The sequence below is a fragment of the Neopelma chrysocephalum genome, unplaced genomic scaffold (assembly GCF_003984885.1).
Source record: "Neopelma chrysocephalum unplaced genomic scaffold, ASM398488v2 Primary Assembly neopelma1_60, whole genome shotgun sequence".
In the NCBI taxonomy this organism is placed as follows: domain Eukaryota; kingdom Metazoa; phylum Chordata; class Aves; order Passeriformes; family Pipridae; genus Neopelma; species Neopelma chrysocephalum.
Genome location: NW_020897715.1, coordinates 16986545 through 17011385, shown reverse-complemented (window position 1 = coordinate 17011385; position 24841 = coordinate 16986545). Strand labels below are relative to the sequence as shown.

Here is a 24841-nt window from a genome sequence, read left to right as displayed (position 1 = left end):
CTTTGTGGAGATACCAAAAGGCAGGATTAGAATTGCTTTAGCCTGATCTTAACTTCCATTTTGTCTTCATTTAAAGCACTGTCATATTATGGGGTAGTTCAGACAAGAGAAGACGACTGCTGCAAAGGATGAATTTTATTTTTAGTTAAAGACAGTGGCAGATGGTTCCCTCAGCGCAGCCGGCGGGCTGAAGATCTGGTGATGGGAGTTGTTTTGGTGGGGGTTTCTTCCTCTCTTAATTCTGCCGATAGCTCTAAAGAGAGTAAAATGTGTCAATAACCAGCACTCCACTGCCTTGAACAGAGAAATCTCCAGGCAACCTCCACAGTGCTCTGAAGCCCACTACCAAAGGAACATCCCTGTTGGGCCAAATCTCTAGTCCTTCTCCCCTTTCACCTTTCAAGGGCACATGCAGGATGCCTTACCATCCTCAGAGCTGTTCTCCTCATCACTGGAGAAGGTGATCACAGCTTTTTTGCGTGGACGGCGCTTTTGGGCACGCTTCTGGTTTCGGAGGGTGCAAGGCTGGGGTGTGACAAAATCTTCATCATCCCTGTTGACTGGGCTCAGGGGCTGGTGGCATGAACCTGTCAAGAAAAAGGGGAAAAAAAAAAAGAGAAAGGTAGCAGCCATTCTCTCTGGAAGGGTAAGGAAAAATCCCTAGGTGTCTCTGCTGGACTGCAGGATCACGGGGAAGACTGCAGCCTCACAAAAGGAACATACTTCTTATTGTTTTCTGCTTGGCTGGTACTGACACTGGAATTTGACTGCCTTCCTGGCACATCTCTGTTGAATCCAGCCCTCGGTTACGGGAGGCAGACAGCTTCTGCTCCAGCTCTTCAGCTAGAGCCTGATGGAGATGTAAAACAGTGCGGGGGGGAAAAAGAGAAGGTGAGGGGAGATAAGTATTACATCCATACCAGAATTGCCGTCAAGTTAAATAAATAAATTGATAAATTGCTAGGGGTGAGTAGTAGTCTGTTTAAAATGGAAAGCTGCAGGGTTTTCCAATCAATATATGTAAAAAGCAATCGCTTTTCTGGCCTGGACACTTGTCCCATATCCTTACTTTAGCCTCAGGTTTGACACCTGCTCTGCGGAATCGAGCCAGCACAGTTTGGAAACAACTGTAGACAGCTGGATCTTGGAGCTTATCTGCAAAGCAGTCAAAGTTGTCCTGCAGCTTGTGAAGGCCCCGTTCTGAGACTGGAAGCAGAGTAAGGCAGTGGGACAGATCCCGGTATTGACGCTCCGTTCTGAGAAAGACAAAGATTGCCATTAGCTCTTACAAAAAGGGGTGTGTGAGGGTGAGCACATCTCACCTAGAGCTACAGCGTTTCCTGCAGGTGCTTCTGCCTTGCAGAACATGAGATTCAGGTTGTTCTGTTACAGGTCAGTGACAGGGTGCTGTGCCATACCACACACAACCACCACTGTATGCCAAAGACACTGATTTAGTGTCTGTCAGAAAAACACGAAGGCTCCACTGCTGAAGAACACAGTCACTTGTTTAAAAAGTATCAGAAGTTATTGCTGACCAGGAAGAAAAGATGACTCAGTGAGGTCAGGACTCCTCTTGAAGGGCCTTATTTCAACTGAATAATAAAAAAACCCTGGCTGCTCATTTTTGCATGTTTGAGATGATCTCAAGCAGAAGCTGTATTTGATGTTCTCTCTCTCTCTCTTTGCTGGCCAGAAAGGGACATAAAGAAGGTCATATTCATTAAGTTATAAAGTCAACAAATAACAACTGCTGTATCAAAGAAGGACTACATTCAAATTCCAGCAAAAGTTATAGGAAAAAAAACAAAGGGAAAGAAAAATAAATGCACAAACTATTAATGTAGCTCACTGTGATGGAATGGGGGGGAAAAAAACTGAGGCCAAAGCCCCTATTATTAATATATACTAAGCAGAGGGCCTGAAGTCTGTCCTGCATCTGCTCTGTAAGAATGCTCTGCTAAAACCTAAACAGATGAGAACAAAGCTGCAGCATCCAGGTATTTACATCTTTAAAGTCTGAATGATACTTGGCAAGTTGCTACATTTGGAACGCCAGAAATGCTGAGGAGGGTGATAGTAGCTGCAAAATCTTCTCTGATAAGGTCCTGTTTTAACATGGAGAGAGAGCCTTGCTTTGGCATTACCACTAGTGTTCATCAGGCTGATCATCTTTGCGGTACAGAAATATCAGGACATTTTACTAAAGGCTAGACATAACTTACACAAAGATAGTTATTTACAATGTTGTGTGAAGAGCTCACCAGTATTCCTGGGAGGCAACCTGGGAGAGAGGGACCACTCTCCACTCCAACTCAGGAAACAAAATCCAAATCTTTTGGGAAATATGCAACTCCCTGAGGCAGCTGAGCAGGTCACATGCCCAGGCACTGTATACAAATGGCCAAGATAAGCAGACACAGCTTAAATCTCAAGGGCAAAGCCACAGCAATGGGGAAGGAAAACCACAGGAATGGAGGAAGGCAGGGTGCACCAAAGCCAGTGGAAGTTAAAATGAAGATATCATTGGAAGTACATGACATGGAAGCAGATAAATTTGTTACCTTTCTTCTTGGGGGAAAAAAAAAAAAAAAAGAAAAGTGTACACCTGGGTTACAGCTTGGGGAACAGCCAAAAGAAGCAAAAAACTCTAAAACCTACAAAGCAAAATGATATCCCAGATTCATGGGGTAGGCCCTGCACTATATACTCTGTAATCAGCACAAGGAGCAATGCATATATGTCTTCCAGACAGAGCAGAGCAAAAGCCTAAGTGAAGCCCTTGAATAACATAATTAAAAAAACCACTCAAAACAGAGTCCCAGGCATAGAATTAGTACTGAGCAGCCCATGCACATAGAACAAGGGCAGGCCTTTATCAACTGTCATAGTTGAGATGACCCCAGACAGAACTGCTGGGGAGATCCCAGCTTAGTTGAACACACTGATTTCCTATCTGAGCTACAAGGGAATAGCCTGTGGAGAAGGACCACAAAGATACATAAAACCCGCACGTGGGATGTCCCCTTGCTCAGCTGTAATGCAGATCTAAACTGTCACAAAACTTTTTCCTTAAGAAAGGAGGGAAGAGGGGCCAATCACTGCCTTAATTTATACATATTTATTCGTGTATTTTTAGGAGGAAGGTAGTTAAAAAAAAACCCCAGGACCTAATCTAGGTTATGTCAGCATTTGTCACTTTGCTACGTGAAGATTATGATGGGAACCTGTTACAATTATCACATACAAGCTTGTTTCCTCTAACAATTCCTAAGAAGCAAAAGTGCTTGTCAGGAAAATTAAGATTACAACCCAACCTGGCAGTCCGGAATCGCTGACAAAGTTTCTCCACCAAGCTCTCTGTCTGTTTGTCTTTTGTAATATATGAGAAGAGATGTCTGCAAGGGAAAAAAAAAAAAAAAGGCAAAGTTGAGAGCCCAGAGAGGAAACCCCACTTCAGGTAGGAGGGGTGCTGAAAAGGCAGCAGTGCTGACTTCCTTCTGTCCAGTTTTAAGAGCAGGCAACACTTTCAGATGATCTCCTACTTCACAAGTTGCACTGACAGACTAGTATGTCTGAGAAGCAGACCTTGAGAGTAGCAGTGTGGCATGCAGTATTTTTTTCCCCCCTTCAAAACCATTCTTGTGACTTTTTCATTATTAATTTGCTGAAAGCGTGTTGTATTTTGGATCAATGCAAAAGTGAGCATTACTTGGCACTAAAATGGGAACAAAGCCTAATAGAAGTTAAATGCTAACATAATCCCATTTTTTCTTAGTTGCTTGAGGAACAGAGAGACCTGAACTTTCACACAGTTAAGTACTTGTGCATTTTGCACTATGTCCTCATAGAAATCACTGAATAACTTCTATTTATTAAGAAGGTCCTGCTGTCCTCCATTTTTCTTGTACCAACATTTCTGTTAACTTAAGCTCAGTCAGGTTGCCACTGGCCTTGATATAATTGCTCTAAAGCACCTCCTTGTTCAGTCTTTGTTATGTCTTCAGCATTCACACCAAGCTGTTTTTCCAAGATACAGAATACAGACAGCATTCTCAAGAGTCCTCCCTTTGCAGTTGTTCCAGCATCAATTCATCGTTAACTTAAGTGACCAGAACTGTGGCAGCACTCCAGGCAAGGTCTGACCAGCACTACCAATGCTTCCCTATACCAGAAAAAAACTTGACTGCTAAAGCATGAAGTGGAATGTATCTCTAACTTGAGCCATAGCTTTACAGAAGACGTTAAACAACATTTAAACATTCAATCTTATGGTTATTATGCTAGTTTTCATCTCAGTTATTACCACTGTAACTCTCTCACTCTTCAAGTTAGTCCTTTAATGCTGATGGTCCCCCCACTCCCCCTATCTTTTTTACACCTCCCTGTTCTCTGGTTTGGCAAGTATCCCTGGAGTATAAGGCACTGCTTCATTCCTAGCCTGTGCTTTTGTCCACCATGGTTTCCAAGTTAAACCAGATCCTCTTCACTTTGGAAGGATTTCATATAGTGCTACATGGGGAAATAGCTCAGTTTCAACTACTATTCCCTTTTTTCCCCATTTAAAGGATATCATGTGGTGTGATAACTGATGATCAGGTCTTCTTGAAAATTATTTAGGCTAATTTGATACCTGTCTACTTTGTTAAATCAATATTGCCTTTTCTCTCATTTGCCAGATACATCCAGTTCTCTCCCTGTATGTTGCTGGAAGTCAGAGAAGTCCATCTATAGCTTTCTTAACCCCACTAATCACACTTTAATGTGAGTGCTACACTCCTTATTCTTTAAGTCTGTGGTAACACCTCCAGTTTGAAATTTATTAAAAATAGTACTGAAAATTCCAAAATTACTTGGGATTTTTCTGCATGCTGTCTCTTGTCTCTCTATGATGCTTTGCTTCGACTTCAGACATTAACTTCCACTTCTACATGTGCTGTCAGGAGCCACATGCTGTATTTCCCAGTATTTCACATTATCGTCCTTAATGAAAGCTGAAGCAAAATATACATCTACTTTTGCTGCCATAAATTATTTTCAGTCTCAATTTCAGCCTCAGTAATAGGCCTTTCTGTGTTTTGCAGTTCCTACCTGTCCAAAATCCCATCCCTCTTCCTAAATCCACTGGATTCTCACAGATAGAAAGGCTAGCTGAAAAATCACAGGAGATTTTATTGTTCTTCTCTTCAGCAATAGCAATACTTTTGTCCAATACTCCCCTCTGTAATCCATAGGGATTCAAGCAACTCAGAAAACCTGCCATGTGGTTAAGTTTCAGACATGAGAGGAAAATTTGTGTACTTTACTAATAAAGACATTATTTGTGTTGTCTATGAGCAACCAATAACCTCAGATTGATATATTCCAATGTCTCTATACTATACAGTAAGGCTTTCTTAAAAAAAAAACACAACAAAACACAAAGCACCAAAAAAACCACTCCAGACCCAAACCTGTAGTTATAGTTACTATAACTACAGCTTTACTAAAACCACTTACAAAAATCCATTAGGCCACCAACATGACAAATACAGTAGAGTCTTTAAAACCTGTTGTGTTCTCCCAATGTTGCATATCCATATTCCCACGCATAAAATCAACTATTTTCCTTTTCTAGAGGGAAAGTAATTTTGAGTTAGTGGTAAGTCTTTGTAGAGTCTCCCTCACCCCCAGCTATGCGGCTTTAAAATCGATTCCCCTTAGCATGAATCCATTTCAAATACAGACTGAAAAAGTCAGATAAAGGAGAACAACTGTAAAAGCACTTTGCATATGTCACTGTAGTTTTTCTTCCCTGGATCTGGCATCCTCTTTGCATAAACATAGTCCTGGTCCTAAGAGATTTATTTAGCCGCAGAATACCTCATAATAGTGTGGAAGGATTCCTCCTCTATGCCGCAGTTAGGATTGGAGAGATGACTGATTATGTCTGGAAGCAGGTTATAGACGGCATTACCCTGTGCAGAACACAAGTTTCTACATGAGATACAGAATTATAAAGGATAACTTGAGTCAAGCCAATTAAGCTGTCATTTAAAATTACTTCCTTTTTCCCCATCCCAAATCTACTGTCAGAAAACACCAGCTTTTTGAAACGAGCTGTACACAGCCAGCCAAACCTAACCAGGACTACTTGGCTGAAGCTAAGGGGGAAAAAAAACAGCCAACCAATAAGCTGTAACTGCAACCCAGCTCTGCTCTTTGGCAGACTTGGATGCAGTTTCTTTGCTTTCCAACCTTGTCAGAACCCAATGAAAAAAGCTTCCTGATAAAAGAAACAGCATTTCAGCTCAAGGAACTGCTTCCCATCTTGCCTGAAAAGGTCCGGTTCATATTCACTTTCCCACTGCTTCTACATAGTTTTGTCATACACACTGCAGAGATAGCAAGTCAGCACAGTCAGGTGGCTGGCTCAGCTTCAATGAAGCAAACAAAGACAGAAAAGCCCCAGTGTCACTGCAGCCTCTCAGGCAGTAAATGTCAAACTCTGAAGGGCCCATGTGAGGCTACACTTTGAATGAACAGGGGGTAACCTGTACCGTTCTTACCTGCTTGGGCTAAAACTGCTTCACTTTAAGTATCTCAATGTCCCACAGCCAAGAACAACTTGGAAAGGTTTCATAGAAGGTGCCTGAGCCATGAGGTCAGGGAACTCTGCTGTAGGGCCTAAAAGTAAGCTGCAGAAAACTGTTCCAAACCCTGTTGTATGCATACACAAGAAAGCAAAGGGACAAGGCACTGTTTTGGAGCCTGCTTTCCAGTGTGAATGGATGAGATCAAATTCAGCAACATCAGGCAAAACTTGTATTGCAAAGTTTCTTTTAGCTACTCTTATTTGGGCAACACAGAGGGACAGACAGCTGCTCTACACCACTAACGCATCTCTCCAGGACCCATGTCATTCATTGATCCAGCCTCCAACAGCCCTTCCCTGCTCTCGTGAAATAAGGTCCCTGATCATCCACTTGCCTTGTTGGAGAGTTCGCCAAAAAAGTTCTGAGCCACTTCCACGACTGCCTCGTCTGGGTCTATCAGCAGAGCTGCCATTTCGCTCACTTGGCCCTTCACCTTCACCATGTCTTTGAGGATGAGGTGAGTCATCACGAGTCCAGCTGTTTGCCTCACACTTGGGCAGGGGTCCTGCAACCTGACAGAAACAAAGAGTTACTGCGGGAAGCAGCTGAGTGAGCGTCTCTAAGTTACTGATACTCCTGACAGCCTATTCCATAGCCAGGCCTGTTGTCTTCCTGCACCATCTTCAAATTTGGTTTCCTGGGTCATCCTCACCTTCTGGAGGTCCAGTGTCACCCTTCCACAGAGTTTTCATCGCCTGTCCTCTCCCAACAATGAGAGTAGCATTACCTGGCATAGAGATGTGATGTCCATGGCTCCACCAGGTTGGGGAAGTGGATGGCCAGATCTCCTGCTGCAATAATGAGGTTGGATCTCACACCAGGCAGGGTGGACTTCTCCATCATCGTGAACAGCAGACGCAAGTGAGAGTCACAGAACTCAGAGCTGACAAGATAGGGTACAGGAAAGAAGGGATAGATACCAAAATCCCATCTCTCAGAGAGCAGAGAAGAAAAAACAGTTAAAGAAAAAAGTAATTTATGAACACTCTTCTGTGTTTGTTCTTTCTTTGGAAAAGGAGTTACAACATTTGCTTGTGCTTAATACTAGGAAAGCTGGGAAAAGAACTCTGGCATGGCTCAGTGGTACCTGATCATGCAGAGTTTGCCAAGAGTTAGGGCTGCAGCAGCTGACAGTGCTGAATCGCTGTAGAGTCCAGGGTTGTTGCAGATCTTGAGCACCAGTGGAACAAAGGCAGAGAGCAGGTGCTTCTCTAGAGAGTGGGGTTAAAGACAGTGAGTATAAGAGCACTGTTTGTGTATCCTGCTTTAAAAACAATTACTCAATTTATCCCAGAACTGCTGCAAACTACAGTAACTGGTTGACTCACTTTCACCACAAACAACCACCTCCAGAGAGGCAGAGCAAAGAAACAGCCTACATGGAAACTGACACCAGGCCAAGAGGACTGTTTCCTTCTGAAGAAAACAGCCTTCCTCCTTCAGGATACCCACCATACCTGTTCTTTCACACAGGCAGACAGAGCCAGTACTCCTTGGTGGCAGCCACACTTACCATCTAAAAGTTCTGTCTCACAAATACTGTGGATGAACTCGGCCTCAGTGTCATCAGCTGTGGCTGCCACGAGGCCCAGCTCCTCCTCCATAGTGGTCTCATTTCCTGTGGCCTGTGCAGAAAGGAAGACTGTAAAAAAGATGTCAGGCAACAACAACCCCTTTCTTCACAAAGTTCTCTCAAGTGTGAGGTATATGCATGTTACCAGCCGCACAACTAGAATGGAGAACAACAGACTGATGGAGATTTTATAACCCACTTTTCCCCCAAGAACTCAATGAAGTTGTGAAGGGTAGTCCAGGATTTGCCAGCCCACATGCCACAGAACACTAACCACAGAATCACATAGTGAGGTTGGAAGGGACCACAGTGGGTCATCTGGTCCAACCTCCCTGCTCAAGCAGGATCATCCTAGAGCACATTGCACAGGATTGCAGTCAGACGGTTCTGGAATATCTCCAGTGAGGGAGACTCCACAACCTCTCTGGGCAAACGGCACCAATGCTCAGTCACCCACACAGTAAAGTTCTTCCGCATGTTTAGATGGAACTTCCTGTGTATCAGTTTCTGCCCATTGCCTCTCTTCCTAGTGGATGGCACCACCAAGAAGAGTCTGGCTCCATCCTCTTGACACCCTCCCCTCAGACACTTATAGACATGGATAAGGTCCCCTCTCAGTCTTGAGGCTGAAGAGGCCCAGCTCCCTCAGCCTTTCCTCATAAGAGAGATGCTCCAGGTCTTTAATCATTTTTGTTGCCCACTGCTGGACCTGCTCTAGGACCTCCATGTCTTTCTTTTACTGAGGAGTCCAGAATGTAAAGAAAGCTTAAGCTACCAATGCTACTAAGATGAGACAGACTTAGGACACACCTGGCATCAATGTGGGAGTCCTGTACAACTTGAGGGACATTCAAATCCTAAACACAAGAAGTTCAAAGCAGCCTTTAAATTGCTGGTCTCATGAGCAAGATTATGGGAAACCTTATAACAGCAAGGCAAAAGTAACATAAGGGAAGAAAAGAGACATGGGTGTTGCAGTGGGGACCAAATCAGTATCCAAGTGCTGCTTCTTGGAAAATCTCATAGTAACCTCCTCCTGTGTGGAAAATGGTAGTGACACAGATAAGCAGGTGGATGAGGAAATGAACTACAGAGTTCTCTGGGCATAGCAGGAAGCATCTAACAGAGACTGGATACCTAGGGACATACAACATTTTTCTCTATTCTTACCCAAGAAAGTCAGCCTCATTACACTCTGGAAAATGTTCCAAGGTAGACCTAACCAAACAGGGCATTTCTATCACATAGATCCCTTAAAGAAGGCTCCTATTAAGCTTTCATCATTACACCTAAGAGAGGACTAGACTCTCAAGTTTCTGGATCAGGGTTCCAGAACTCAGGGAACAAATGGGTGTTCTTCACCACTAGCAGCAATTGCAAAAGATTGCACTGGTAAAAAAAGAGGTGATGAGTGAAAAGGAAATGTTTACCTAAAACAGGAAGATAAGCATGGCCAGGACTTCACCCTTCATTCCCTCCCCTCTACCTCTCCAAAACCCAAGACCAATGTGAGAGTTTTACTGAATAGGGTCACTCAAGGACCTCAGCTCTCCCTGTCAATCCTGACCAACATGTGTTTGTTTCTACTCCCAAAACACACATTACCTTGGACCTTGTGCAACCTTAGTAGTGCATTCTCCGGAAGTCAGCTGTAGCTGGGACACTACAAGAGCTGCTCATAGGAAAAAACCCTTGGTTCTCACCTGGGATCTCCGCTTCTTTTTGCTGCTGTCAGAATGCTTCTTGGTCTTCTCCTCTTTGAGGATGCGGCGTCTGCGTATCTCTGCACTCACTGACACTTCCAAATGTGCTACCTGCTGCATTGCCACTTGTCCCACGAGGGACACCAGGTTCATCAACATGAATGTGGGGAGACTGGCAGCACCACCAGAGTCTCTGCTGGGAGAATTCCCTGGATCTGAAGGAGAAAAATTACTACAGTTCAGTGTTTATCTAGACCTCTTTCCCATTAGTTACTGCCAAGTCTCACTGTATAGCCATCTCCACGCTCCACAGACTCTTTTCACGGCACTGGCACCCTTCCATGCCAGCACCTCCACTAGCCCCTCAGCTCTATTCTCCTGCAGTTACTCTAGGCCACACAATTTTAGCACTGGAAACCATAGTTACAGATATCCTTCATCAGCTTTTTTTCTCACCAGAGTTCTGTCCATCAGCCTCCTGCAGCTTCTCCAGAGCTTGCTGACTGCACACTTGCAGGATGTGAGCACATATCTCCTCTGCCCCTTCTGCCAGCTGGTAGATGAGCATCACTGCTGCATCCATGAAGGGGATCCAGTGAGTACTTGGCTGGGCAAAGCCTGAAGAGAAGAGGGAGCAATGTACCACATACACCAGTGACAACACAGGCAGCCCAACCTTATGTCCTCCAAACCTGCTGCTAACTTGAGCTCACCTTTACTCACGGTCTCACTCAGGCAACTAAAGAGCATGTGATTCTGTGGCAGTCGAAAAGGTGCACTGTTCTTCTCCATTGCTGGCTGCAGAGAGAACAGATGAGTTTCTCACGTAAGAACAGCATGTGAGATTCCCCCCATGCCCTTCCCAGTACTTAATCTTGCTGTGTGCACAATGCTAATCAAACCCATGCTAGGCCCGTGACAGGGACACCCAGTACTGCTCTGCAACTAAACATACAGCAGGGACATTACTGTCACTTTTGAAGGCATGGTGACAGCAGTGGGTAGATTTAAAGCTTGGCCAAATGATGATCCCAGGCCAACCCAGATAGTTTCACTATTTCACCTTAAATCAAAATAACTCTTGAAATCTCAAAAGGATTCTTTTAAAATCTGATATTATCGACTCTTTCTCCACAATGAATGAAGAAGGAAACCTTTAGAGCATCTTCAGAGTCATTAACAGTAAGCCAACTAGAAAACCCTTGCCTAGGGGTACTCCAGAACCACAAGGTTTTGTTTAAAAGCAAAATACCATCAGAAGAAATAATAGAGGATAAGTCTGGATCCAAGACCATCTCACATTAGGCTGTTGCATATACTCTGTATCAGTCCCAACACATTTTAGGTTGGGCATAAGATAACCTTGAGAACTACTAAACCAACTGTGACAGTAGCCAAGCTGTCCCAGCACATCTGTATCCACCTGATGAAGATATACGTGACCAAAACAGAGGGTTTACCAGCTTTCAGTAGCTGGAAACAAAAATTCTCAATTCACCACAATCTGTCCTCTGTACTGAATTTCTGGTCGGGAGGGTGGGTGGGGGGAGAGAGGAAGAGCTACTACAGTCGGTCAAGTATTTTTAGTTCTGTCCCTTCTCACATACAAACTTAGCTGCAGACTTCAGTCAACTTAAAACTGAATTACATCCAATTACAGAACATTTAAGTATGTTGTGATACACATTAATTCATGAAGTTCCTGCAGCAACATCCCCAGCAGAAGGGGCAAACACAGAATGATGGTGCTGTGCGAAGGAGGGCTGCTTTTATGATAGAACTCCTGAACCAAAATGCCCCAAATGCTTGAGTCAAAAAAAACAAAGAGAGTTTTTTTTCCCAAGTGCATTAAAAAAAAGAAATTATAAATTGTTTCCCAGGCAAAGAAGCCATCAACCATCATGTTGTTCTAAGCACAACATGGACAGGTTTGAAAATCTTTCATGTTTTATATTCTGCTGTACAGCTGACAACTCCTGAATATCAATTAATAGGGAGGGCAAAAGAATCACACCACCAGAAAACATTAGCAGAGGAAAGGGCTTCATGGTTGAGAAAACACAAATCAGTTTAGAATTGGGAGTCTGAAGAAGAGAATTGAAAGGAAAACATATTTTCTTGTGCACTGAACTCTTTACTAATTGAATTCAGCCTGTTGCCTAATGAAAATTCTTTTATTACATGTTCACTGATGTGTGCTAAGCTTTCCAGACAGTGCTGCTGAATGGTCTCAACCTACTTAATTTCAAAATCTGTAAAAATTTAATTACTTCTCTTTCCTTTCAATACAAACCATTTCCCCCCCTTCTTTGTTTCTGGATGACCTCAAGAACAAACCAAGAGTCTCACCTTAGGGTCACCACCAAGTTTGGAGATAACATTGCATACTTCTTGAGCCAGGCGATAGTCTTCACACGCCTTCTCAGACAACCCTACTGTTATCAAGATGTCCAGGTTGCTACCTATGATCTCTGGCTTCCCTCTGTGGAATGGAAGGGATGGGGGTATTACACAAGGTGCTGCTGGAAGTTTATAGAAGTATGGATAACCAAGATAAATACTCCTTTGTGCCTTCTGGAAAAAAATAAAACCCATCCAATGGATCAAGATACAGCTATAGAAACAGCAAACAATATTCCACAAAAGCCAGTGTAATCCATACTCTGCTAAGAGATGTAGTTCTCCAAAGTGATCAACACTGGGCAGAGCGTCTTTATAAAGGAAGAAGATTCTTGACTCTTCTTCCTTATCAGAAAAGAGCAAAACTTATAAGGGTAAGACAAAGAAAAATATTGCAAACTAGAAAAGAGCCCAAGAGCTCAGGATTGGCGACACGTGCCATTTCCTCCCCTACTGTGGGAAACAAAATAAAACAATAACATCATCCAACCCCCCCCCCCAAACCCCACACCCACCCATTCCCCTTTCTGCTTGTGAAAGATCATCATTATGCAGGCATATTTTTGACTGATGAAGAACTGAGGTAGGGACAGCGAGAAGCAATCAGAAGGTAAGTTGAATTTGAATGCCAAAGGGTTACTGGGCTGGGAAACTGAGGAAATGAAAACCTTATAGTGCAGATACATTCTTTTTGCTCCCAGAAAGTGAAACAGATTCATTTCCCTTCGTGCTAAAAGCTCCAGAGATCTCTACTCAGCAGCTTCTCACTGTTCTTATTCAAACACAGACAAAGCTGCAGAGCTGTGACACGGTAAACTCTGAGAAGGGATGGACATTCAGAACACAAGGAAAATAATGTCATACTCATTCAGAGGCTGTGCTGGTGAGACCCAGCACAACTGTGTTTAGTTCCAGGCTTTCTTACCCCATGATAGGGTTACTATTTTTGAAGTTACAAAACAAAAGGGTCAGCTCATGCAGCACCCACAGTTCTTCAATAAAAATCGACTGCCTGTAGATCCTCCCACTCACAGGATTCGACCTGACCCCAGGCTCACCGTGCCATCATCCCCAGCAGCATCACAGCAGCACGTTGTTCTAGTGACGAGCACTGAGATTTTTCTGTGAATTGCTCCCAAAGCAGCTGGATCACAGCAGGCTTTATTTCATCTTTCTGCACAAACTCTGAGATCTGGAAAAGAAATGCAATTAAAAAACTAGGGAGAGGCAGAGGAGGATGGACTTCAAACCAAAGAGAGTAACTGCAGTGACTACCATTTTAACATAAAAGACACCTAGAATCACAAATACAATCCAAACCCAGGCAAGGCAGATACTCACTATTTCTTCTAAGCACTGTATCGTTCCTAGTGATGCATCCACCACGATGAGAGAAAGAGAATGCACCAGGTTCTGGGCCTTGGCCCTTTGAAAGGGGAAAAATAATAATAAAAGAAATTAAAGGTAAAGAAAAAGCTACTGTCACAATTACTATCCTATTAGAGAGCTGAGAACATCTATTAGGTAACAGAGTTAATCCCTGGGAACAGGAAAACTTTCCCCACCACAAGCTTGAGTATTCCTAGCCACCCAGCTCAAGTGCCAATGAGCATGACATGGGCTCAAAAGTCCATTGCCTTGTGCACTGATGCTCCTCCTGGTGCTCAAAGACCCAGCCAGAGGCACTCAGCAGCCACTTCCCAGTTTACTGTCAACCACAAGTCAAAGTATGATTCCCTAGACCATAAGACACTGAAAATTTCTCTATGAACAATTAAGACCAAGCTCAAACTGCAGGAGAGTTGTCTCCAGGCAATACTGTCCAGAAGAAATAAGAAGCAGTGGGTGCTTTATATTGCCCTGAGGTACAAATGAGGGTGAGGTATGGTGCATCTCACTAGAGATCACACTTGACAATTATTGTATGTTATCCAACAGGATTTACAAGTGGGCAAGTGCCAGAGTAGAGAGGAGACACAGCTCTTCTCCAGTACAAAAGAAACAAGCCTGCAAGTGGTACCCAGCTCCCACCCCCAAATCCTCAAAAAGAATAAACAACAAAGAGCCCTTAACATCCTCTCATCTAACACACATAGAAATTTGTTATAAAAAGATTTAAGATAATTTTGACTGAAATACAAATAGAATTCTGTGTGAAAGCACCCAAATGATAATAACAACTAACCTTCAATAGTGTGAAGAATAAAGAAATGGTGTATTATTGAAAAATCAAGGACACAACAAGGACAGCAAGACCCCCAGCAAACCCTGAGGAATGTGTTGTGTACATCAGAAGCAGAGTGCCTACACTTGGATAAGGCCACAGGATCCATGACTTGCCAGCAAAAAAACTTGAGCTCTGGTAACAAATATAGCTCCAACTTCAGACAATACTGTATACCATTCCTCTTATTATCCCAATAGGATGAGCAAACTACAGTTATAAGAAGCTCAAAATGGGGAAACAGACACTGGCCAACAACTTTGCCCACAGAGGGTGAAGTATACGAGACTCTTGGACACGGGAAGACTCTGTAACAGCAGTTGACTCCCAAAGGGTTGAAACAGCCATTCAAAAAAACTAGTTAATTGTTGCCAATCAAGAACCCTTCTGGCAAGAGAAACACGCACAATTGACACTCCTTGGAGTTTTGCTGCATGAATTTCCCACACACGAACACTATGACAATCCAAGAGCAGAAACTCAGCAGTATGTCCTGCAGGAAGGCTGGGATACCCAGATATATAACCTTATGTTTCAGCTCAGCATGAAGCATGGCAGCTTTTAGTTCTCTTCCTGTCCACACCCCATTCCTAATAGCAGAAAGGGGAGGGAGGGGGGGAGATGAAATAAAAAACAAAACAAACCCATAACATCTTCTGCTTACAAAGGCCCATACCTCTCGGAATCCTCGCTGGGGCTCAGATAGAGTTGCCTGTAGGCATTCAGCACGGCCTCCTTAATGCCAGGCTCCTTTGACCATACAAGGGGGAGCATCCTGCGGATTCCAAGCAGTGCCTGGGGCACACCAAACTGCGAGACCGTCACAAAGAACTCAATGGCTTCCTGCACCACTGCAGAGGGAACATTTGCATTAGTACAGTTCTTTCCCAATTTCCATTAGAGAGGCCATTCAAACAAATTCACAGGGGTACTGCTCTCACAGCAAACTCTACAGGCATCTAAAGATCACTGCTAATGTCTGCAGAGGGCTCAAGTCAGAATGGGATCACTAGTACACAGATGTAGATGTCCCAGAGAAAACAGGCACAAGTTAACAAAATTACAGCTAAATCTAACGTGATACATTCAGGAAAATGTCTGAAAAAGAAAAAATTGTCTTCTGGGAAACAGTAATTTTGGGGGGAAAAAAAATCTCATGGTCACAGCAGACAACAGCTGAATATAAGTCCCAGTGCAACACTATAACCAGATTAACTAAGCTATTTGATGTATAAATGGGCTCTGGAATAATGCATTTGGTTCCAGCTTGACTACTCCCAAAATATACTGCCCAGTCTCCTGCTCATAAGACAAGAAAAAATGTTAAGTAAGCCAGCATTCCCAAGAGAGCCAACGTAGCTGTACAGAGAAGCTGTACAACAAACAGTTCATAGTCTGACCTCTGGTTAAGTAGGAGCTTTTACCAGCATAAGCCCCAATTTCCAAATCTGAATTAAGAACATCTATCAGAAAAGCTGGTATGCTTTCCCTGCCTCCAGTCACATCAGAAGGTATAAATTTGCAACAGAAAAAAATTAAATCTTCAAATATTAAATCTTTAATTACAAAAAGCTAAATCTGAGCACACACATCCCTTAGTACCAGCCCCTCATCCAGCAGTGTACTCTCTCCAAATGGAGACAATGTCTCAAAACATCTCCACTGTCCAGACACTGAATTTGCCTTCCTGACGCTGCATTACAGGACAACAGGGAGATGGCAAGTTAGTAAAGTCTGCACAGCCAGAAAAAAAAAACCACAACCAAATCCCAGGTGTTTAAGTGTCAGGTAGGGGCACTCTCTTGACCTTGAACTTCAAATGACCTGTAAAGACACTGAACTCAGGAGTTCATTTTTTTGTGTGCAAATAGCTAGATATCAAACCTTGCTGGGGAAGCCCACATGCTTATCACAAGTAACATATGAGTTCTTAACACAGATGAAGCCTCAGAAGTGTTTCCATGAAGCCAGGGCGCTGTTGCGCCAGACCCATCTTATCCCAGATCTGTGCAAGTGGACATGCTGGAGAGGATGGGAGAGGGAATTGTGCCCCTCTGTACCTCAGCTCCCTTGGAAATGCCAATTCATGATAAACACTTCAAAAAAAGTCTAAATGGTTACAGTAGTTCTAATTTTAAATATGAACAGCTGAATTAACTCAAAGGCTGACTCATCACCACCTTTCACTACAGCACTGAAGAGCACCAGGCCACAGCTCACATTTAGCTATAAAATAAAGTTTGAGGAAAGGTGAGGTGGATGAGATCAGCTGCTTAGTTCTCCTCTTGTGGCCAGCGCAACACCTGAAGCTCTATCAGGGCACTGAGCACGTAACAAGGCCCAGTTTCACTGGCCATGCTTACTCTGGGAGAACCTCAGCCAGGACAGTGAACATACATCCTTCCCCACTGGAGGCAGGATAGCTTCCACAAGTGAAGGCATTTTGGTCACCTGGCTGGTGACCAATAAAATGGTTCAAAACCATTTTATTTCAAATGTTTTCAAAAACATTTTTTAAAATATTTTAAAAACACTTCCAACTTTGATATTTTAAGAACGGATTCCTAAAGAGCCCATTCATGCCCTATTCAGCCCCTTCCTGACACTCATTTAGATAGTGACTGCTTTTCCAATATCCTGGAAGTACCTGTGACACCTGCTCAGCGAAGAGCAGCTCCTCCAATCTTTTCCCCTTCTCCTGGAGCTCCATCACTACATCATCTCTCCAGCAAGGGGAGAGATCTGGAAATGCTGAATGAGAAAAAAAATGCCCCATGGTTATTTCACATACCTGAGACAGAGTTTTCATACATCAGCTTGCTGATCAGGTTCAGAGCTTCTGTGATTTTCACTGAGAAGTTGTAAGCATCTTGCAGGTATTGCACCAACGTCTCCTGTTTGACCAGCTCTGTTTGAGACTGCTCTTCCTGTACAACTTCTTTGGTCTTATGACTATTGTTGTCATTTGGAGGATCCTCACTGTTCTCTCCTGGGCATGAACCTGCACAGCACACTTGTTTGTGAATGATATTGAAGACACAAGAGAAATAGGCACGGTTCAGGACATTTTAACCCTTCTCTCCCCACCACATAGTGACACTTCCCATGAGCCAGGATACAAAAGTCCAAATTCTGCCATCAGATCTGACTACAAAATCTCAGCATGCTCTAGGGCAAGTTCCAGTACTACAATGAGATGCTCCACAGACATGCCAGCTTAGTACAAGGATGTAGAAAGGCCCAGTCCAGTTGGGGTAAAGTCCATTAAAATCCTGAAGGGGTTAATCTTGACAGCTCCCCAAAGATAGATGAGGCACTAAAAGGGAAACAGGGCAGAGTAGGGAGAAGGCAAACACTACTACTCACTAGAAAAGTTTGTGCAAGTGTGGAAAGTTGACAAAGTAAAGAAGAATTTCAGACAGTAGACTTCTGATAGAAATGTGGTCAAGGGGATTGGCTAAGTAACCTTATGCTGAAACAAATACCAAACAAAGCACATGAAGTCTTGCAAATACACCCAGAGGCTCAAGTCCCAGATAAACAAGACTTTGCTTGAACCAGATACCTGGTCAAGGCTAAGGGTAAGTGTTATGTGCCACCACCTGTTCAGGAAGCAGAACTCCTGACTAATTCACACAGGACAGAAAGGTGTGAGTGGGTAACACTGGCTTCACTCCCCTCAGCAGATATTACATGAGGTAAAGCATCAGAAATGCACTTCTACTGGGAACATGGAACTGTTCTGACCAGAAATGAAGTAAGACCAATGTGATCCAGCCAAAACTAGATGAAGAGATGGTGCAACTCTATAAGCTGTCAAATACACATAGAATGAGCCCCAGAGGTCAGAAGGAGCAACAAGGCATTCCAGAGGGTTTTGGTCTAGTTATGGCATCATCTTGCACTTAAGAAACAGACAAAATGATCTGAAATAGTTACCCGTGTAAAGTCTCTTCAGAACATCCAGGATTGTTGCCTCCTCATTTTCCTCCATGAGGCTGCTGAAGGGTTCCTTCCCCTGGAAGTGACACAGGGCCTTCTGTGTAAGGCGGGCTGCACTCCTGGACAATGACATTGCCCAAGAGAAGAATATTAGCAACCCACCAGGGCAGAACACAAGGGAAACCATCCAACTTTGCCCTGAACACCGCGGAAAGCAGCTCCTACCAGCATCTTGTGCTGGGTGGCCATGTCAATCTCTCCCTACAGAGTAATGTTACTGGAAATCATCACTCCACCCTGGAGCTCAAACCTTTCTTGAACAGAGAACATCCCTTGGAATAAACACTCTCGCACCACAGAGCCTTCTTACTTGTAATTCAGCTTCCTCAGCAGCCCAGTGATTTGCTCCACTGTACTCTCCAGTGTTTCCTCAATTTCCAGCATCTCCTCTTCCCTTTCCTGCAGTGGTTGAAAGAGCTGCTGCGTGGCAGCCCTAACTTCTGGCAGCATTGCTTCCCACTCTTCCTCTGGGGTGATCACTGGAGCTACTTATAAAACAGAAGGAATGAAGAACTCAAAGACTCGGGTGACACCTTATACAGGGAGAAAAACTCATCTGGAACTTAGGAATTCTACTTTCCCCACTCTCTCCTTCAGCAGGCACTATTTCCATTGCTGACCCCACCCAGACTACAGTAGGAGTAAGACAAGAACTCTGGCATAACAAAGAAACAACTGAATGTAAAAAAAAAAAAAGCCATCATTTGTTTAGCCTTGGACTTGCTGCTGCCTACAAATCACGTTTAAATTAATATCTGACAAAAATTACAGCTCAAGCAGTCCTTCGGTGGTTGAAAATGGAAACCTGGGAAGATGTTCATAGGTATTTTCAGTTCTTACCCTGAAAACAGGATATTTAGCTACATGGACTGTTGATCTAGACATGGATATCACTATGATCCTTTCATAACACCACTATACAAAAACCTGTTCTGAGTTTAATCCCAGTTATCTGATCTCTCAATCTCATGCAGCTAAGATCTGAGAAAAAAAGCCATCCCACCTGGGAGCAAATTTAAAGTGAGGAAAAGTAAATTCTGGACTGCCCTGGAAAGGGAAAAGATGAAGAAAGGAAATTACCTGCTGTGGATCTGACACGGTCCCTCATTTCTTGCAGTTTCTGCACTTCTTTCTTCAGTGGCTTGTCCAAGTCAGCACAGCTTAGCTGAAGATGCCAGGAAGAGAAGAAGAAATATGTTACTTATCCTTTTTTTTCTGAAATGCCAGACTTCTCCTTTCTCTTCCACTCTCTGCTTTAGTTGTCAATCCCCATAGATAACCCTGTTTTGGGAAACTGGAATAGCCGACGTTGGCCCCGATCCTAGAACAGGAACTGCTGCAAATTGCCAGTCTAAGGCTCAGAAACTTGGAAGGAGGTGCAGCTAAACAGAGAGCTGCAGCTCCATGCAGACTATTCTAAAAAAATAATTCTGATCCTAAGGAAAGAAACCCCACACTGGGTTCAAATTAAACTGCTGCAGGTTTTTACCTTGATCAAATACATCCCTCCTGGCCTTCAGTAAAGCTACCAATCACACTAAGAGAGAGAAGAGACTGAGACTACAAGATCTGAACCTGGAAAAACAAGAAAGCTCCCACCTGCATAGTCAAAAGCTACGCTGTCCCTCCCACAAGACACAGAAAGGCTGCTCCCCAGGCTATAGCACACTGCAGATATTTGGCCTGCAAACAGACATATAGCATATCCATCACACTAATCAGAATTACCTTGCAGGAGAAGGGGTTGTTGGACAAAAACGCGGCCAGGAGCTGGATTGCATTTTTAACTACTATGACAGATTTGTCATTGAGACGCCCAACAGCCAGTGATATCACAGACTGGAACTGAGTCAAAGGCAGGGCCTAGCACACAATGAGAGCACAAAGTTATCAGAGGCTTAGAGACTTGGGAAAAGTTATTTTACTGAAGATGTATTCATGTACTAAAAGGCACAGATTATAGATTTACAGAAAAGTCTAGGTCTGAAAGGATCTCTGGTATCTTCTGGTCCAGCCTTCACTGAAAGCAAGGACTTAGGTTATACAGGGTCCTGTTGAGTCCAGTCTTAGCATATCTAGCAAGGGTGATGTTCTCCCATACCAGTGTCCAAAAAGAGGCTGCATGCTGTGCTCTTTCTTCTAGTTTGTTCCAGTAACAAAGAGCACCATTTAATTTCTGCCCCCACTTCCCTCACCCCTAGATGTTTGGTCTCTTGGAAAAAAGGAACTGCAGACACCAGAGTACACAGGGACAATACCTTTCTCTGTTAAAACTTTAGTCTCTGCAAACAAAAGGCAGAGTGGCAGAAATTCCCTCAGAAAACACAACAGGGGAAGGGATGACTGAGGCAACACCTTTTCCCCAGCACAGACTTACCTTGCACTGAACGATTCGAGTGAAAAGCTGCAGCACGCGGCTGCGCACAAAGCTATGGACGTCACACACGTGGGCCTGCAGCATACTCAGGAACTTGTCCCGAGTGCCACGGGCAGCTTCCTCCAGCTGGTCACCATTCAGCACCTGCATCAGTGCTTCTGCCATAGCTGCCAGAATGGCATTTCGCATCATGTAACTCTGCAAAGAGTAGAGTTGTTGAACCAGGAATGGCCAAAAGACATGACTTGATATGTCAAGGGATGGCCCAAAGTTTGGCCCTTCCAAGTTCCAGGCTCCAGCCTTGAGTTTTTTTATTATGGACATTATATTAAACTTGAACATAGCTGTGCCTGCAAGACAGAGTAACCTCTCCTATGCAGACAGGCCAAGGGAGTTGGTGTTGTTCAGACTGGAGAAGCGAAGGTTCCAGGAAGACCCTACAGCACCTTCAAGTTCCTAAAGGGACTACAAGAAAGCTGGAGAGGGACTTTTTAGAAGGGCAAGTAGTGATAGGACAAGGGGGAATGGCCTCAAACTGAAAGAGAGTAGGTTTAGATTGGATATTGGGAAGAAGTTCTTTACTGTGAGGGTGGTGAAATACTGGAACAGGTTGCCCAGAGAAGCTGTGGATGCCCAGTCCCCAGAAGCATTCAAGGTCAGGTTGGATGGAGCTTTGAGCAACCTGGTCTAGTGGAAGATGTCCCTGCCCATGGCAGGAGGGTTGGAAATAGATGACTTTTATGGTCCCTTTCAACGCAAACCAAGCTATGATTCTAATCCAACCCTGCTGTCCAGCTAGGTCCACAGAGGTGAAGAACTGACATAAGAAACACTTAAGAGAAGGTAACACAGTGACAAACTTAAGTACTGAAGACCAAGAGACAATAGCTGGGAGCTCAGACCAGTAAGCAGTCTCCCATTCTCTGACATCCAACCGTGACTACCAGGCAGTAGATGTCATGGTTTCTGCTTTCTTGGCAGCATTTAGGTAAGGGAAAAACCTATTCCAAAGGGCAGGTTTTGGCTACTTCAACTCTGTGAAAGAGATTCTGTTTTCAGACAGAAAAACTGGATAGCAGCACCTCCGCCACTTGACTTCTCTGGACAGGTAACAATGCAGAAACACACCTCCCCATCCAAGTGGTGCAGGAGAACGCTCATGTTGGACAGCACCAGAGCCGGAATCTGTCCAGCCAGTTCAGTTATAAAGGTAGAATAACCCTTGACTCCAGAAGCCTCACGAGCCAAATCCTGTGGACATTTCTGTCCAATTTCCCTGCAAAGAAAGATGAAACAAGGAATGGGGTGCCTAAAGTTGCTAGGGGTAGAAGGACAAGTGTCAAGGTATTTCTCTCACCTTAGCAATTCACCCACCAGACTTTTCAGACCATACTCTTTAGCCCAGAGGCTCACGGCCTGTGCAAATACAGGGGCTACATGTTCAAAGTGCTGCAGCATCTGCGTGATTTTCAGAGTGGCACCTTTCACACAAGACAAGGAAGAAAGAGTTCAGGGAAAGTAATTGGGAATGGCCTCAGGAAGAAGGCAGAAGAGCAGGAACTCACTAAACATTTGACCACAGTGAATCAGAGCTCCAGCAAGCAGATGTGTCACAGCCTCCCGTGTGGCACGATATCTCTGAAGACCGATACTTGGATTCTCCAGGATACGGTAGCAGCTTCCCATCATTAAGCTAAAGCCACAGAAAACAGACAGCAAACCTATCACAACTAGAACCAATATCATTCTACCACACCACACTAGGCAAACATTTCTATCAAACCAAAGAGATTCTCCAATGTCCTCTAAAAATTAGCAAGCAACATCTGAATTTTTGAGGAAAGGAAGTGGTTCCTATACACATTAATTTTGCCTCAAGCTGGTTTCCTCAGTTTCCCAACGATCTGCACCCTTCAGATGACTGTAATGCCACCTCATTGTTAGATTTAACATTTAACCCTCCCTTCCAGAGAACCAGTCACTCATCCCACCTCTACATCTGCTCCATCCCATACCTGACAAACTCTTCTTCCACCGATAAACCACCCCAAAGCTGACGGAGATCCAGCTGCAGCACCTGCGTAAGCAGCTGTAAGACTCGCTCCCTCTCCTCTTCCCAGAAGGATCCAGAAGTCTTGGCATGGTTCTTCTTGTTCTAGAAAGGAGATTAGACAATGTGATAACACCAGCAGCTTGATAACAGAAAAAAAAATAAATCACCAACCTTCTTCCCTCGAAAATAAATGTCTGTTAATTCTACAGCATTAAGAGACACACAGTGATATGCACGAGATCACAGAATCACACTGGACTTTCCCAAATTCTTTTCTCTCAGCTCAAACTGCCCCACTGTCCAGCGCAGCTCACGGCCGGCAGCCACGGGCACCCGGATCGAGGCCAGCAGTGGTGTCTCCCATGGTCTAAGGACATACCTGCATCTGCTGCCTTCCTCTCTTCCCACAGAAACAAACCCGTGAGAAAATACTGGCACACTAAGTACCAGCCAGACAATGAAGAGCAAAACAAAAAGGCCTGAGCATCCAAGTCCCTGCTGATGTTTAGACAGGATTATCCACTTGTTTTCCATGTGCAGTTTCACAGAAACACCAGCCCTCCGCTTTATGCACTGCTTTCGCTGGCATTAGGCTTAAATAAACGCAGCTATAACATCTCATAGATGTTAATCAAGCTTAAAAATTTTTCTGACTTTTATCATCTTGTTTTTCTCCCAGTCCCCTCACCTACCTTCCCACCAGGATCTGCCTCTGACAAACTGTTCTTGAGGGTTTCCATTTCAAAGGCATCCACCAGGGAAGTCAGCAAGTAGCAGTTCATCTTAAGAGCATTGAGGTGAGCAGCACGGTCTGCATGGCTCAGCCCAGCGTCACTCAGGATGCCAGGAAGTTCATTGGAATGATGGGACACCACTGAAGAGAGGCAGAAAGTTGTGAGCACTCCTTGCCGGGCCCCTCAGCCATCCTCTCTTTTGGAGGCTTAGAGCAGTCATCAGATTACCAAAGATGTGTGCTCACATCTCACCAGATATCATGGGCTGCCCCCTGCAACCCAAACCTTGGACACGCTGTCTTATCCTATCCCCACAGCCCTTTTTCAGCTCAGAGAAACACTCACTCTGAGCTGACGCATCCTGAAGATGTATTTTCCAGGGATGTGGGCTAAAGGATTTTCTGTCGGTCTGCCCTTACAGCGAACATGCACAGCTCAGCATCGTCCACCAAGATTACAGACCCGTATGACAGGAGTGGGTTGAGGGTGCAGCCCAGCTGGCTGAGTCACATTAGCCTTTATATCATCATTGAGCTGCCAGGGGAGAGCAACCTCTCCCTTAGTCCTGCTTTGGTCAGAAACAGCGGATACCCACCGTTCACCATCAGCTCCAGGGCGTCCTCCTTGACAGCGGTGCCCATGGTTCGGAAGTGGCTGCGGGGCAAGCACAGTGCGTGAGGGCAGCGGGCAAACAGCGCTTGGCGAAGGGGTGAGCGCCCGCCTCTCCGCCTCCCCCTCCGCCCGCTGCCCCCCGTACTCACTGGAGCACGCTGTACACGGAGTCGAAGTGCTGCAGCACGGCCAGCGCGCCCCGCGCACGGAAGGCGGCCCGGAAGGCTGCGGGAAAACACGGGGAAGGGCGGGGAAGACACGGCCGTGAGCCGGCGGCAGGACCGGGCCAGGCCGGGAGGGGGGGCGCGGGGAGAACTTACCTGCGAGGGCGGGTGGTAGTTCGCGGATGGGCAGCACCTCCTGCACCACGTAGTGCCCGCGGCCATCGTCCCGCAGCAGGTCGGCGGGGGCGAGGGGCAGCTGGAACTGTGGAGCCGCCGCCACGTCCGCCATGGCCGCCACAGCTCAAAACAGCGCGCGCGGGCCGCGATCGCCCCGCCCCCTCCACGGGCCTATCACCGCCCGGTG

General features: G+C 44.8%; 1 protein-coding gene and 1 non-coding gene across 3 annotated transcripts; both read right to left on the bottom strand.

Moving 5' to 3' along the window:
* Window positions 1–120: 120 nt before the first annotated feature.
* On the bottom strand, window positions 121–24777 carry NCAPD2 (non-SMC condensin I complex subunit D2). 2 transcript variants are annotated; one of them, XM_027681320.1, is made up of 31 exons: window positions 24634–24777; window positions 24463–24538; window positions 24297–24355; window positions 23660–23841; window positions 22930–23069; window positions 22480–22607; window positions 22272–22395; window positions 22043–22190; window positions 20915–21112; window positions 20266–20400; window positions 19618–19702; window positions 18848–19025; window positions 18475–18596; window positions 17327–17536; window positions 15212–15386; window positions 13653–13737; window positions 13370–13503; window positions 12261–12393; window positions 10625–10709; window positions 10368–10529; window positions 9912–10126; window positions 8149–8260; window positions 7723–7846; window positions 7363–7518; window positions 6970–7147; window positions 5863–5957; window positions 3318–3398; window positions 1070–1256; window positions 724–850; window positions 426–587; window positions 121–253 (listed from the first exon to the last, which is right to left on the bottom strand). In XM_027681320.1, the coding sequence occupies exons 1-31, from the start codon at window positions 24764–24766 to the stop codon at window positions 171–173; spliced, it is 4212 nt and encodes a 1403-aa protein (XP_027537121.1). In that variant the 5' UTR covers window positions 24767–24777; the 3' UTR covers window positions 121–170. The 2 variants fall into 2 exon arrangements, with proteins under 2 accessions (XP_027537121.1, XP_027537122.1); XM_027681321.1 differs by having other exon boundaries at window positions 18848–19022.
* Window positions 23916–24236, bottom strand: LOC113966670. The gene has a single exon (XR_003533917.1). It is a non-coding gene; the product is annotated as a small nucleolar RNA U85 (small nucleolar RNA).
* Window positions 24778–24841: the final 64 nt, after the last annotated feature.